Source organism: Lissotriton helveticus, chromosome 11 (assembly GCF_964261635.1).
Source record: "Lissotriton helveticus chromosome 11, aLisHel1.1, whole genome shotgun sequence".
NCBI lineage: Eukaryota > Metazoa > Chordata > Amphibia > Caudata > Salamandridae > Lissotriton > Lissotriton helveticus.
The window spans coordinates 731,936,195-731,950,540 of NC_136072.1; the positions used below are offsets into that span (position 1 = coordinate 731,936,195).

At 40.6% G+C, this 14,346-nt stretch overlaps 1 protein-coding gene across 2 annotated transcripts in view; it reads left to right on the forward strand.

Moving 5' to 3' along the window:
- DPYSL2 (dihydropyrimidinase like 2) overlaps window positions 1–14,346 on the forward strand; it is a 422,636-nt gene that overhangs the window by 202,455 nt on the left and 205,835 nt on the right. For both annotated transcript variants that reach the window (XM_078666613.1, XM_078666614.1), the window contains exon 2: window positions 8,807–8,895. In XM_078666613.1, coding sequence (XP_078522739.1) covers window positions 8,807–8,895 — 89 coding nt within the window. The remainder of the gene's footprint in view (window positions 1–8,806; window positions 8,896–14,346) is intronic.

Consider the following 14,346-nt stretch of genomic DNA (forward strand, 5'->3'; position numbering starts at 1 on the left):
GATGACCGGTCTACATAATTTGGTCCCCTATCTCACAAAATCCCAGTAGCCCTGACAATGGAAAAGCACTACTGAGTGGTTTTGGCGCTCTAATTATGATGATGAAATCTGTATTTCACAGGGTCCCTTACGAAATATGGGGTTTTAAAACACAAAATGTTATACAATAAAAGTAGCAAAACGTTTTATATATCTGGATATACTACACTATAACTAGTAGGTTGTCACGAGCTGAAACGCATTATGGCGACTGTGCAGTGAATAAATACTGAAGCACAAATACCATGGTCCGTATCCGTTCTTGTGGGAAAATATCGATGTAACGGAGTTATCTTTTTTTTTTTTTTTACCTACTAGTTCGGACCATGTTTCCATAGGGAAAACGTATTTTGACTTTCCTATATCTTTGGCACTGTTTGGTGAATCTTCCCAAAAAGGTGTGCTGTGATTTTTGTTGTGCATGGAAAGTGTCGGGGTGATCCGTCAAAAGGGGGCAAAGAAAAGGGTGGGTGGTATAAAAAAAAAAAGTGTTTCTCCTATGTTAATTCTCATAGACACTTTAGACTCTCCTGCAGCCCGAACTGCTGGATCGAATTACACCAAATATGGCAGAAAGCTAGCTATTGGTATGCAGATTGTGCCTTTTGTTATTTGGTGTAAATCAGTTCAGTAGTTAGCAAGATATTAAAGGAAATCCAATTTTGTATATCTGTGGCTGTGACGATTTCATGAATCGCGAATGTGCATGCCAACAGGAATGCAGTGATTTCGCTGGCCTCAACATAAGCAGAGAGTTACGCCCACCATTTTATCTCATCGGAACAGTCCCTGGGGCTCAAACTAAATGGGGGAAAGTGGTATAAGGGGTCATATTGGATATGCCCTGACCACATGGCTGGAATATAGGTGTCTTTGATGAACCGCTGATGTGTATTTTATATGTAAAAAAACACAGCTTTTATTTTCCACACGAGGTATTCGTGAATTTGCTGTGACTGCTCATTGCGGCACCCTTGTACCCTTGTAACGAATTTGCTCATCACTACAGCTGGCCCCCAGGGATCACTCTCACACCTTCTCAGAGATTTGCATATCCACTCACAGAACCACTCAGACAGTCGAGCACCCACTCACAAACACACTCAAAAACTCATGCATCCACTCACAGACCCACTCAGACACACACCCACTCAGAGATTCACATACTCACTCACACACCCACTCTCTTTCATACACCCACTCATAGACCCACTTAAAGATTTAAACACCCACTCACCGACCTATACAGCCACTCACACACCAATTCTTAAAGTTTACAGTTTACACTTAAGAAATACAATTTAAAAAACAAAGTAGAAATTCACTGGAAAAAAAAAGGTTACAGGGATGTTGTAGTTGGGCTCAGATTTCACTTGTACTAAACCATAGCTATTCAACAGTTATAGTTACCTGAGCTAACTATAACTTATGCTCCCCCAATGCACTGCTGATGACCTTGAATATTACATCACTCATGACTCTGTCAGGGACCTCACTTATGAGATCACTGATTCCATCTCAAATGACATCACTGATTACATCATCCACAGATCCACTCACACCCCATACAACCTCTCGTAACCCTACTCACACACCCATTCAACCACTTTTATACCCATTCACATACCCATACACCCACTCGCACACATGCTGCTTCGCACATACAGCTACTCACACATACAGCTACTCTCGCAACCACCCACTCACTGATACAACTCATACAGCGACATACTCAACCTTGCAGCTACTCAAACACCCACATATTCAACCATACAGTCACTCACACAGCCAGTTACTCGCCAATCCAGCCTCTCAACATTCACTCAGCCATATAAAACTAACACACCCACTCATACACCCACAGTCACTTACTCACCCATCCAGCCACCCACACAGACACATACTCACCAATTCAGCTTCTCACACACCCATTCAACTTCTCACACACCCATTCAACTACTCACACACCCATTCAACTACTCACACACCCATTCAACTACTCACACACCCATTCATCTCATACAGTGACTCACTCACAAATATACCAACTCACACAACCAGTCACTCACCCTTACTTATACTTACACACCCTCTTATACATTCATACAGCCACTCAGACACCCACCCACACACTGTTACACAGTCACACAGCCACTCACATATTGTATGTTATAAGTAGTATCACTCCTTAGTAGTGCACCTAGTATACTAATCTAACTTTTGTGGCAGGTTAGGATATATCATTAACACTTACAAACTCCTAGAAAACACTTACAATTGCTGGATGTTGTCATCAGTGATGTCATTTGAGATGCCATTAGTGATTTCACTGACCATGTCATGAGTGATGTAATATATGTCAGGTCATGAGTAGTGCATTGCGGGGGCGCAAGTTATAGTTAGCTAGGTAACTTTAACTGCTGAATGTCACTGATGTCGTATGAGTCACATCTGAGCCCAACAAAAACATTCCTGTAACCTTTGGTTTTTTTCTGTGAATTTGTAATCTTTTTGAGATATGTTGGATTTGCGAAGGCACTACAACCCAAGAAATGTGTTTTTCCTTTAATATCTCAAACTTCTGAACGTATTTACACCAAATCACAACAAGCATTGGCATAGCCAATAGGTCTCGCTTGTGGGACCTTATAAGTATTTAGTTTTGCAGCACAATATCCGAGTTGCATAATCGGATATTGTGCTGCAAAACTAAATACTTATAAGGTCCCACAAGCGAGACCTATTGGCAATGCCAATGCTTGTTAGATACATGAAGCCAAAATTACAAGTGAGCATGTTACAAAAGCAAACGTTACGTTACATGAGACAATAGTGACAGTTGTGCAAGTATCAAGAGCAACAAAATACAAGAGGTAGCAAACGATATGTTCTTAGAGGAAACAAGCTTCTCGGCATTGCTGGTTGGAGTGGGGGGGTGGGTGGGGGAGCAGCAGGCAGATGCGAGTGGAGCGCGCGCTGGAGAGGGAGGGGGTGGGAGGACTAGGCAGCGGGAGAGAGGGAGAAAGGAGCGCGAGGGAGGCGTTTTTAGATACATGAAGCCAAAATTACAAGTGAGCATGTTACAAAAGCAAACGTTACGTTACATGAGACAATAGTGACAGTTGTGCAAGTATCAAGAGCAACAAAATACAAGAGGTAGCAAACGATATGCAATAGCATATCTGAGGGAACACGCCTGGGGGAAGCTGGCTGGGGAGGGGGAGGAGAAATGAAAGGAAGGCTGTGTTTGCGGGGAGAGAGAGGGGAGGTGCTGGTGTGGGAGGGGGGAGGTGCTGGTGTGGGAGGAGTGCTGCTACGGCAAGGCTGTGTTTGCGGGGAGAGAGAGGGGAGGTGCTGGTGTAGGAGGGGGGAGTTGCTGGTGTGGGAGGAGTGCTGCTAGGGGAGGAGAAGCCCTGGCCGTGAATGCTCGTGCATGTTCACGTGAACTGCAAGAAAACGCCGGGCTGAAACCCCTTAGTTTGAAGAGGATTTTGCCGACATGAATTCGATCCTATCCATTCCTGCGGAATGGGACAGGCTCGACCTAAAAAGCACCACTATTTCTGGACCAAGTTCTACTATCTGCCAACTTTGGTGTCATTCAGTTCCAAGGTTTCAGGCTGTAGTCCTGTCTAATGCGTTTCAACTCTAATGAGTATTCATCAAATGCACATGTTTCTCAGGCGGGTTCGTTATCTTTTATAATGTAGCTCAAACATTGAAGGACAAATGCCCACACATTTCATTAAAGGAGACAGTAGATTAAATATTTTGGAGTTTGTTGTTAAATTAATGGTGAGTACTTGCTTCTATTCTTATATGGGTAAATTCTTTGAAAATGTAGTATTTTCATAATTTTCATTTACCATCACGATTTAGTTCGTATGTTTATGTAGTCACCTGGACCACAACAGCCATAAAGCTCCATTACTGCTGCTTTCACAACAATTAGCCATTCAATGTTTTATATTTGATAAAACATGGACTTGCTCCCACTGTGTACCTGGTGCCTCAATGCTGCCTTTAAAAAGGAAAGGTCCATGTAATAATAGAAGAAAGTGCTCACCATTAATTTGACAACAAACTCCAAAATATTTAATCTACTGCCTCCTTTAATGAAATGGGTGGGCATTTGTCCTTCTTCAATGTTTGAGCTACGTTCTTAAATGTAAGGAACCCGCCAGAGGAACATTTGCATTTGATGAAGACTCATTAGAGTTAAAACGTGTTAAGCCCTTTTGCCCAAAAATAAAGTATTTATGAAACAATGTTGGTGTGGCCTGTCGCATGTCACTGAATAGTGCGTGTTTTTCTTCAGGAATATAATAGATGTCTGACTCATCTGGATGGGCCCCGACCCGAGAGGATGAAGGCGCTCCTAACGCCAGGAGGCTTTATAAAAAAAAAAAAAAAAAAAAAAATATATATATATATATATATATATATATATATATATATATATATATATATATATATATATTCACCTTCAAACTGCTCCAACAAATATCCTTTCAGCAAGCAGACACGGACCCATCGCTGTAGTGCTCAAATTAGCTCTTTATTGTCGCTCCTAACGCCAGGAGGCTTTTAAAATAAATGTATAATCGGTAACTCCTACCTCCTCAGAAAAGACCAGAGCTCACGCGGAATCACAGGTAAACTCCCTTTATTTCAACACAGTTGTTAGCATGCCGCGTTTCGGATTAAGATCCTTTATCAAATGCCTCGTCCAACTCTGTGCTCCACACGTCCACATTTGAACGCAGAGTGTGTTTGATCTTATTGGTGGAGACACTCTGCTTGAGAGAAATGGGAAGGTGTTTCAGACTCGTTGATCCGAGTTTGTCAGCTGCAGGTAACCCTCGTAAGTACTGCCCCAGTGGGCCGGGCCTACAGCATCCCATTTCTCCGTACCTTAATGTGTGTAGATGTCATTGCATGCTTGGAGTGCGAGTTTTCCGAATTACCATCCAGCCGTACTGCGCCCCTTCGATCCATCCTGTAGCACGCACCACTTGAGTAAGAGTGCATATAGCTGCCTGAACCGCAGCTGACAGATGCAAATCCATGGATGCCATGCCATCTGACGGACACCTGCTTAGAGATCGAATTTGACACCCAGCGGCAGGCAAGGGTGTTAGATGCACAGTGGTTTGATTTTAAATTATTATTATTATTTTTTTTTAAAATGCTAGCCCATGTGGGGTAGTATCGAGTTGTGGCAGGACGCAATGCCCATAACTCAATCTGACACTGTGGCTGTCGACATGTCATTACCATGCTTGGGGTGATTGCTGTCCTCCTATTGGCCACGGATTTACCAATAAGCATGCTGGATGATTTTAACCTAATACTGTGCACCTTGGAATATGGTTTTATCGCACTGAGGGAGGCATTACGCTGAAATGCGTCTGCGGTTAATAAAGCCACTTGTGAGTGCACCCAGTGAGTGCACCAAATGTCTTTGTAGTTATGGAACAAGTGGGTCCTACGTCCACTGGTAAGGATGCACCCATCAGGAGTTTGGCTGTCTTGGTGGGATGTTGGAAAATGGATGGATTCATATCTATAATATATATATTTTAATCTGGCAAACTGTAAGAAATTGCAAGTGTATCCTCATTTGCTTGACTCCTGAAAAATAGTGTACTCAACTTGATCTAGCTCTGTTTGTCTCTGCTAAATATATAATTCATAACACAGGAATACCCCTTACTGTGCAAGCCTACAGGCCTCCTGGCTTGTCTTTTTATCTCTTTCACTGTGTTCGGGCGGGATATCCAAGAGGACAAGTACCATTCATAGTTACTTTGTAGTTAGTTTTATTGGTTTCTGGTTTTAAGTATTTGAATATCTTTTGTAAAACTTTGTTAGTAGATTTAATAATTTACAAAACATTATTATAAAATATCTACGTGTGTAAAGTCTTTCATCTGAAATAATACAATGTATAACGGAGCTATTCCAAACATTAGACCTTGAAATGTGAAAAGTTTGGCATTATCTGAATAAAGTGTATCCAAAGATTTATACTCTGGATGTGTGTTAAATAACTTTACAGTCTTGGGATATGGAATATGTGATCTCTATTTTCACTGGCATTCCTTTATTTGGAGAGCACCATTAAAAGCAGTTGTTTATGCCGTTTGCAAGATCAACCATAGACATGAAAAATTGTCAAATTTATGCCAGCACTAATAGATCTGATGTGCATCTCGATCCCTCTTTCACATCCTTCAGAACACCCATGAAAAATCACCCACTCTTTAAACTGATTGCCAGTTTCCGAGTGACACTATTACATTTTCTGTGTACAAATAAATGTTACCTGTCCTGATTATATGAATCTTTTTTCTCCCATGAATGCCACCCAATGGTGATCAGCAAGGACATTTGTAATTACAAAATAGTAATAAATATATTTGACTTTTTTGTCCTCCCATAATCTATATCCCCTTGACATTTCATAGTTGTATCTTTGTTTCCTTGTTTTACCATTGGAAGTAGGAAATCTGCCAATACATTATGACCATATATACTTTATGAAAAATGTTCCTCTTGGATTCGGTCTATTGAAAAACCTCATCAAATAAAAGTAAAGCCCAGACTTTTGTGCACCTTGTTTATTTTAACCCAACAGATACCCTTGGGATCCTTTACTAGGTTAACATTCTAACAATAGTTTCATCCACATCTTCTAAAAATTGCAGTATGCATTGGGTAGCTTACTTCAAACTGCTCCTATCCAGGAAAGCATTTTTGATATTTTTAATATGAAATGCATTTTCTCTGCCTCGTTGGGTATTTTAAGGTGAAAAGAGATACATTTTTAGTTAGGCAATCACATCAGAACCAACTCAGTATTTTCCCATTTAGGCTTCCCTGTGGGCTGCCACTGTTTTATTAATTTTATTCTCTCTATTTAGCACCGAGATTCCGTTCGTGACCATTGCTTTGTACTTGAGCTTGACTTTCCAATATTTTTGCTGACATTTTTTGCTGTACCATGCATTGCCCCTCTTCCTTTGTTATACCAAGAGGAAGTGAATACACTCTGAATGAGCAGAATGGAGAAACCTCCACTGTGGGTGGCCATTCCCTCTACTATTCCCTTTAATCAACGATGCGCATGTCCCTTTGACTGGACTAGGAATTAAAACTCCTATTATCTTCTTTGATTTATAGTCTCACCATGAAAATGAATGCCAGAGGTGGTCCAGCGATATTAGTTTTGTATTCTAAGTCTACAAGTATGGTACCTTCCTATAAATATTTCAGAGAGGAACCTTGAGGAGAGCTAAGATTAGTATCTGGTTGTTTTAGGTTTGTGCTATCTATACTGTGCTTCTCTCGTGTGCTGTGCAGCTTTCAAAACCTAGACTAGAGCTGGTACATCAATTTTATCAGAAGGAAAAAAGAATACAAACATTACAGTGACCCTGATTAGAGCACATCTTAGTAGAGTTCAAAGCACTGTGGATTGACATATGTCCTGTGGTTGAAAAGCCATCACTATCTAATCACTTCACTCATTAAATGCATGTGCCCCCAGGCCACTCTGCTCAAGTTGATCATGTAGCAATACCCTCAAGAATAAAGAACGCTTGGTCATCTGGGATAATCTTAGCATGCCAGAGCTTTGCAGTGTTCTGCCTGAAAAGATTTATGAAGGATCTTTATAGCTTCAGCGGGAGGCAAATGAAAGAACTTTTTAGGAAGATTTTCTGGCTTGGTGGGTTTCTAATATTGGTTTGGCACACATCACATTTACTTTCAGTATCCTGGGGATGACTTCAAATGCATGTTTTCCATCACTGACTGGAGTCCCATGTGGCTTATGAAGATGTGTCTTAAGTAGTACAAATGGATATTTTTTTTAATGTGCCAATGGGTTGTGGGTCAATATTCTTACGTTTGCTTGGTGAAGCAGAGGTCTGTACCAAATCACTTGCAGACCTTCTTGTGCTGTATCATTAAAGACCTCTCCCTCATCAGAGGACTTCATGGGATGGTTCTAGCTATGTTAAGGGAGTGTGGCAATTTTCCTTGACTGTGCATGTTGAACGATATGCGCCACTTTATGTGGTCAGACTGTTTTGTACAGTTCCTGCTATCTTGCTGCAGTCCTGGATATTGGTCTAATTTGTTCCCATTGACCGTTTTGTGATAGTTAAGCTTTCTGTTGGGGATTTTAGATTTGCTAGTCATGCTTTCTTGTTACACTACCTGAATATGTTAAGTGACTAACACCTTGGCTAAAAGTCCAAAGTGCAGGCTTTTCATTTCTCGTTGTAAATCTCTTTTGTAGGCTGAACTCCTAAGTTGAATGTTGAACTTTAATCAAAGGGACAGTAGCTATCCACATTTTATAACTGCTGTTTTTTATTCTTTTTTTTATTGTGTTTTTCTCAATGTAAATGTAAAAAGTGTTAAATCCGCAATTGCATTATTGTAATTAAGTGAGAAATTGTTTGTAAAAGGAGGGTTTTTTGATAGTGCTATTTTTTTTTAACCTATGTCCTGTTAATTCAATTTCATATCACTTGCAATTTTGGGGTGCTATCCGCAAATGTTTGTTGATCGTTGTTATTCACTTTGCCACGGTAACAAGATGCACTTTGGTGGCAGTTTTCAAAGAATCCTGCTATCTCAGGTTTGATGCGTTACTATCCCGGAATGTTTGCATAGATGTTGTAGGATTTCATTGCATTTCATCTGATTTTACTGGTAAAGCATATGGTCTCATAACACCTTGTCTTTATTTCAGAGCGATCGTATGTTGATCAAGGGCGGGAAAATCGTCAATGATGACCAGTCTTTCTTGGCTGACATTTACATGGAGGATGGCTTGATAAAGTAAGTTACTGTAATTTCCTACACTAATTAGTAAGGTGTAGAGGACTCTGCTGTTTATGAGTTGAGGCCAACAATATGCCAATGCTTTTTCACATATCGAAATATCCAGTGATTACTTTTAAAATTAGCCTTTTGATTGAGGAGAATATTTAGAATTGCAGACACAGGTTGTAGGTGGGGTTTCTTCTTTTAGAGTATCCTTTGCTTATAATATGTATGAAACAAAATCCAGTAAAACATCTCAAATTACTGTTTAATTTGGGATCACAGCCATGTGGAAAGAGAATGGCCGATGCTTGGCTGGATCTCTTTCAGTGTCTTGAAATGAGGTTAAATGCAGTCCTGATCTGTCTTCATTAGGTCATTGCCCATTCCTCCAGGACTTTTTTATTTACAATAAGTTTTATTCAGTTTTACAGAGTATAGAAGGAGATTACAATCTGTAAAGTTGGCTCCCCCAAACCAATCCACCTACGCCCACAGCCTTGGAGTAGCGTTCCACATTGCCTGCATCCACGTAACACTACTAGTGCTGCCATCACGTGACTGGGATCTAGTCATAGTTCCTTCCTCTCCCTTGAGCTAAATAAGTTGGGTGTCATACCCACTTCTAATGTGAGCATCCCACAGCTCTTGCCTTTCTAAAATGTTCAGTACCTATATTCTCTTGAGGCAATGGAGTTCATTAAACTCTGTAAGTAGGTTGGATAGAAACATGTCCTGCTTTTTTTTGAAAGTTTTGCTTCATTAGGCTTCTTCGTGCAATTCTTCCAACCCAGAATCCTCTATATCTTCTACCACCTGGCTTCCTCTGATGGCAAGACCTTTGACCCATCCCTCAATGACCCATAATCACCTATTGTTTTGTTAGTAGCATTCCATGTTAGAACCTAACCTGCATGCACAGGACCATAAAAAGTGGCAAGGGTGTCCAACCTTCCACAATCATGCCAGAAGTCACTATTCCTGGACCTGTCAATGATGTGGAGGCATGTTGAGGTGTAATACCGTCTTAAGAGAATCCTACCTGCATCTGTCACAAAGTTATTAGTTCTCTGCAATATCTCAATCCACTGATCATCGTCTTAATGTATACTCGGCACCCTCTTCCAGACATCATCAAGTTGTTAATTTATTTTGCTTCAACACTCCTCTTTAACAACACATAGTTAAATTCTGGTCTTGCATCAAAATAAAAAATGTTCTGTTAAACCACTAAAAACTCTTAGATAGCCTTTCTTCAACGTCTAACTCACACCTATCAGCTGAAGCCTGTTGGTGAAGTTAAAGGTAGACTGGAAGATGTGAAGAGGGACTCCGTGACGAACAAATAATTTAGCACACACATCTGCTAGAATCAGTGATGTTGTCTGCCAAATAATTTGCATGCAGCAAAGATGCTTTTGACAATCATATTAATTGTTAGAGCAAGATTATATTACTGACGACCTATGTATATTACCTACTGGCAGTCACCAATAGTTAGTTATAGCTAGAACCTCTTTTCCATAGGAAAAGCGTTTTTTGATTTGCCATTAACTTTGGCTCCGTTTGATGAATCTTAGTGAAATGTTCAAAACTAATGCGCCACTCACTTCAGCCGCTGTGTCTGGATGATTTGACCGGAGCCGGCTGAGAAACGGAGGGGGGGGCGGAAGGGGGGAGGGGGGGACCCAGTTGAACCGAGTTTTTTAATTTTTGGTTGGATTTGCGGTGGATCCATGAATCTGTCCAAAAGGGGTAAAAAAACAAAGCGTGGGCTCCTGCACTTCGTTTACTTTAAGCCCCTGGGTGGGCCAGGTCCCAAGGGCAATCAAAAATAAAGATGTGGGGCCCCTCAGCCCCGGGGATTGCCACCTCCCTGAGGTTAATTGTTTGAAGTGCGCCCCCCCATAGCCCCTGGGAGCACAACCTCCCAGAGGCTATGTTTTATTATAAAGCGTACCCCTCAGCCCCGGGGGTTGCGTCCTGCCCGGGGCTTAAATACTGATGGAGGGGGGCTGCGCAGAACCCTCAAGAGGCAAGGTGACTTCACCCCCCAAATAGTAGTGCACCAGAGGTGTGTTCGCAGAATGGTGGAGAAAGGGGCAAGGCCTGCAACCACCTCTCAGCAGTCCCTCTGTTTGGGGCTTACTGGAGGTAACAGGTGGGCTAGTTGGCCCCTAAAGACCCTCAGCAGAGAAGGGGACTTTATCCCCCAACCAAGAGCGCACCAGGAGGCACGTTTGCAGAGTGGTGGAGAAATGGGTGTTGCATGCAATCAGAACTCCTTGGGGGGCCACTACCCCCCTTGTTACCCCAGTAAGTCCCACACAGTGAGATTGCTAAGAGGTCTTCGGAGGCCATGCCCCCTTTCTCCACCACTCTGCAAACGCACCTCTTGGCGCACTACTGCTTGAGGGAGTGAAGGCCACTTTACTCCTGAGGGACCTTGAGGGCCAAGAAGTCCTCCTGGTACCTCCTGTAAGTCCTACGCAGCGGAATTCCTGAGAGCTGGTTGGAAGCCCAGCCCCCTTTCTCCACCACTCTGCGAACGGGACTGCTAGTTAAAAAAAAAAACCTTAGAAATTCACACAATAAACCAAAGGTTACAGGGACGTTATAGTTAGCAAATAGAATTTAAAAAACCTTAGAAATTCACGAAAAAAAACCCAAAGGTGATAAGGACATTATAGTTAGCAAATAGAATTTTAAAAAAACCTTAGAAATTCACAATAAATAACAAAAATATTAAATAATGACCCCCACAGTGCCATCTGTGATTCATTTAATGTTAATGTTTATTGTTGAAGGAACAGAATGATGGCGATCTAAAACCATGGTTGACCAAGGCTGTATGACAGTCAAAACGCATTCCTGTTTATTTACACTAGCTGTTGGTTAATAAAGGAGTTAATGACAAGATTTGAGTGTGGATTTTCTTGAGAAGGGAAAAATTGTTTGTGTGTATATATATATATATATATATATATATATATATATATATATATATATATATATATATATATATATATATATATATATATATATATATATATATATATATATATATATTCACTGAAAAAACCATAGGTTATAGACCATATATAGTTAGGAATTAGCATTTACAAAACCTTGAAAATTCACTGAAAAAACCATAGGTTATAGACCATATATAGTTAGGAATTAGCATTTAGAAAACCTTATTTTACTCACCCAAAACCATTGAAATTCCATATATAGTTAGTTGCACTAACTATATATCGCGCACCCGCAATCCACTGCTGATGATGTCACATATTACATCATTCATGACATGGTCAGTGACATCACTGATGACAACATCCAGTGATTATGTGTTTCTGTAAAGTTTAAATATGTTTTACATATTGAAGAATGAGTGGATGTATAAGTGTCTGAATGAAGGTTTTAGTAGGTGCGTGATTGACTGTATGAGTGAGTGATTAAATGCGTCTTACTGAATGCACGGGTTAGTGACTAAACTGTCTGAAAGTGTGCATCAGTATGTCTGTTGTTGTGCAAGCTGCTGCATGTGTTGATCAGTAGCTATATAAGTAGCTATATGGGTTATTGATTGGTTGCACAAGTATTTGTATGGGAGACTGAGTGTGTGTATGGCTGGCTGGGAGGTGTGTGACTCTGTGCAGATCAATGTGTACTTGTATCAGTGATTCTATAAGAGAGTAAGTATGTATTAGTATATGTTTCAAAAATGTAAGGTGTTCTGTGTTTAACTGTATAGATGAGAAAATGGAAGTGTGATTGATTCTTTTCAGGACTGACTAGGTGTGTGAGTAACTCCATGGATGAGTGGCAGAGTGTGAGTGTCTGTATAGGTGTATGAGTGCATATGATAGTGTTGTAAAGATGAGTGATTGTATGTATGAATGATTGTATGAGTGAATGTGTGTGTAGACATAGGAATCAGTGAGTGCGTATGTAGTAACTAGTATTGGTGTGTCAATGGTTTCAAAAATTATACTCTCTATTTAACACTGGGTGTAACGGAGGTTATATTAGAGTGTGAGGAGATGCATTGTATTATCACATGAATGATATCATCAGTGATGTGATCATTGATGTCAAGTGAGATGTCATCAGTGATGTCATTTGAGATGTCATCAGTGATGTCATCAGTGATGTCACTGACCATGTCATGAATGATGTAATATGTGACATCATCAGCAGTGGATTGCGGGTGCGCGATATATAGTTAGTGCAACTAACTATATATGGAATTTCAATGGTTTTGTGTGAGTAAAATAAGGTTTTCTAAATGCTAATTCCTAACTATATATGGTCTATAACCTATGGTTTTTTCAGTAAATTTTCAAGGTTTTGTAAATGCTAATTCCTAACTATATATGGTTTATAACCTATGGTTTTTTCAGTGAATTTCATTGGTTTTTTAACAGCTAATATCTGTAGCTGTAAAATGTATTCTTCTTTAAATCCCAAAATATATTTTATATGTTTATTAATAATTTTTTTTTTTAATATTTTTTTTTCTTCGTTCCCGCTTCGCGAATCGGGAAGCTTCCCGTTAGCTGACCTTGATGCCGCGAAATAGACCGCGAGCCGGTAAACGTTTCTTTAACGCAACTGCCGCGTTAGAAAACAACATCGTGACGCCTCCCGTCCGCATGACGTTTCGCGTTGTCGCGTGATACGTCATATGACGTGCTACGTTAGCGAACTGGTACGCTTACCGAGTCGCAAAGCACAGGTTTCTGGAAGCAAACCTGGAGGCCCTGCAAAGCGCTTAACGTAAACACAGCAGGTCATGTGACTTGGTAATAACACTTTTCATTGGTTCATTTCGCTTTTGGTTTCCTAATGATGTAAGACTAGGTCATATAATCTAAAATGAACACTTTTCATTGGTTGAGAACTATTGTTTTTCCCAAATGATGAAAACCCCTCCTTCTTTCCTCACTCTGACTTTCATCTTTGTGAGAGAAAGACCCTTTGTTACCAGTGAGCAATGGCTTCTTTAGTAGCTTCAGCTGGTGCTTCCCCACCACCTCCACCACATCCAAGGAAGAGTGGACCACCTGCTCAAGTTATAATTCAGCAAGAAGAGGAAGAAGAAGAACAGGACGACGAGCACGAAGAGAGGCACTTTTTGCCTGAGGAGCCCAGGACGTCTCACCGGAAAGAAAACTTCATTTGGCAATTTTTTAAAATTCCCAAAGGTCAGAAAAAAGTAAATGCAAGATACGTAACTTGCCTTATATGTCAAGATAGACTGTCCAGAGGGACCGACAAAAAATACAGTTTCGGAAACTACACAATGCATCGCCATATGACTAGGTGGCATCCTAACAACTACAGTGCTGCACAGTTTCGTAACGACCTAGATAATCTCCCTATTATGGCCAGAAGATCTGTTGTACCGGAAGTAACGGGACCAGAGGGCAGGGAGATGGTGCCAAATATTCAAACGAGATT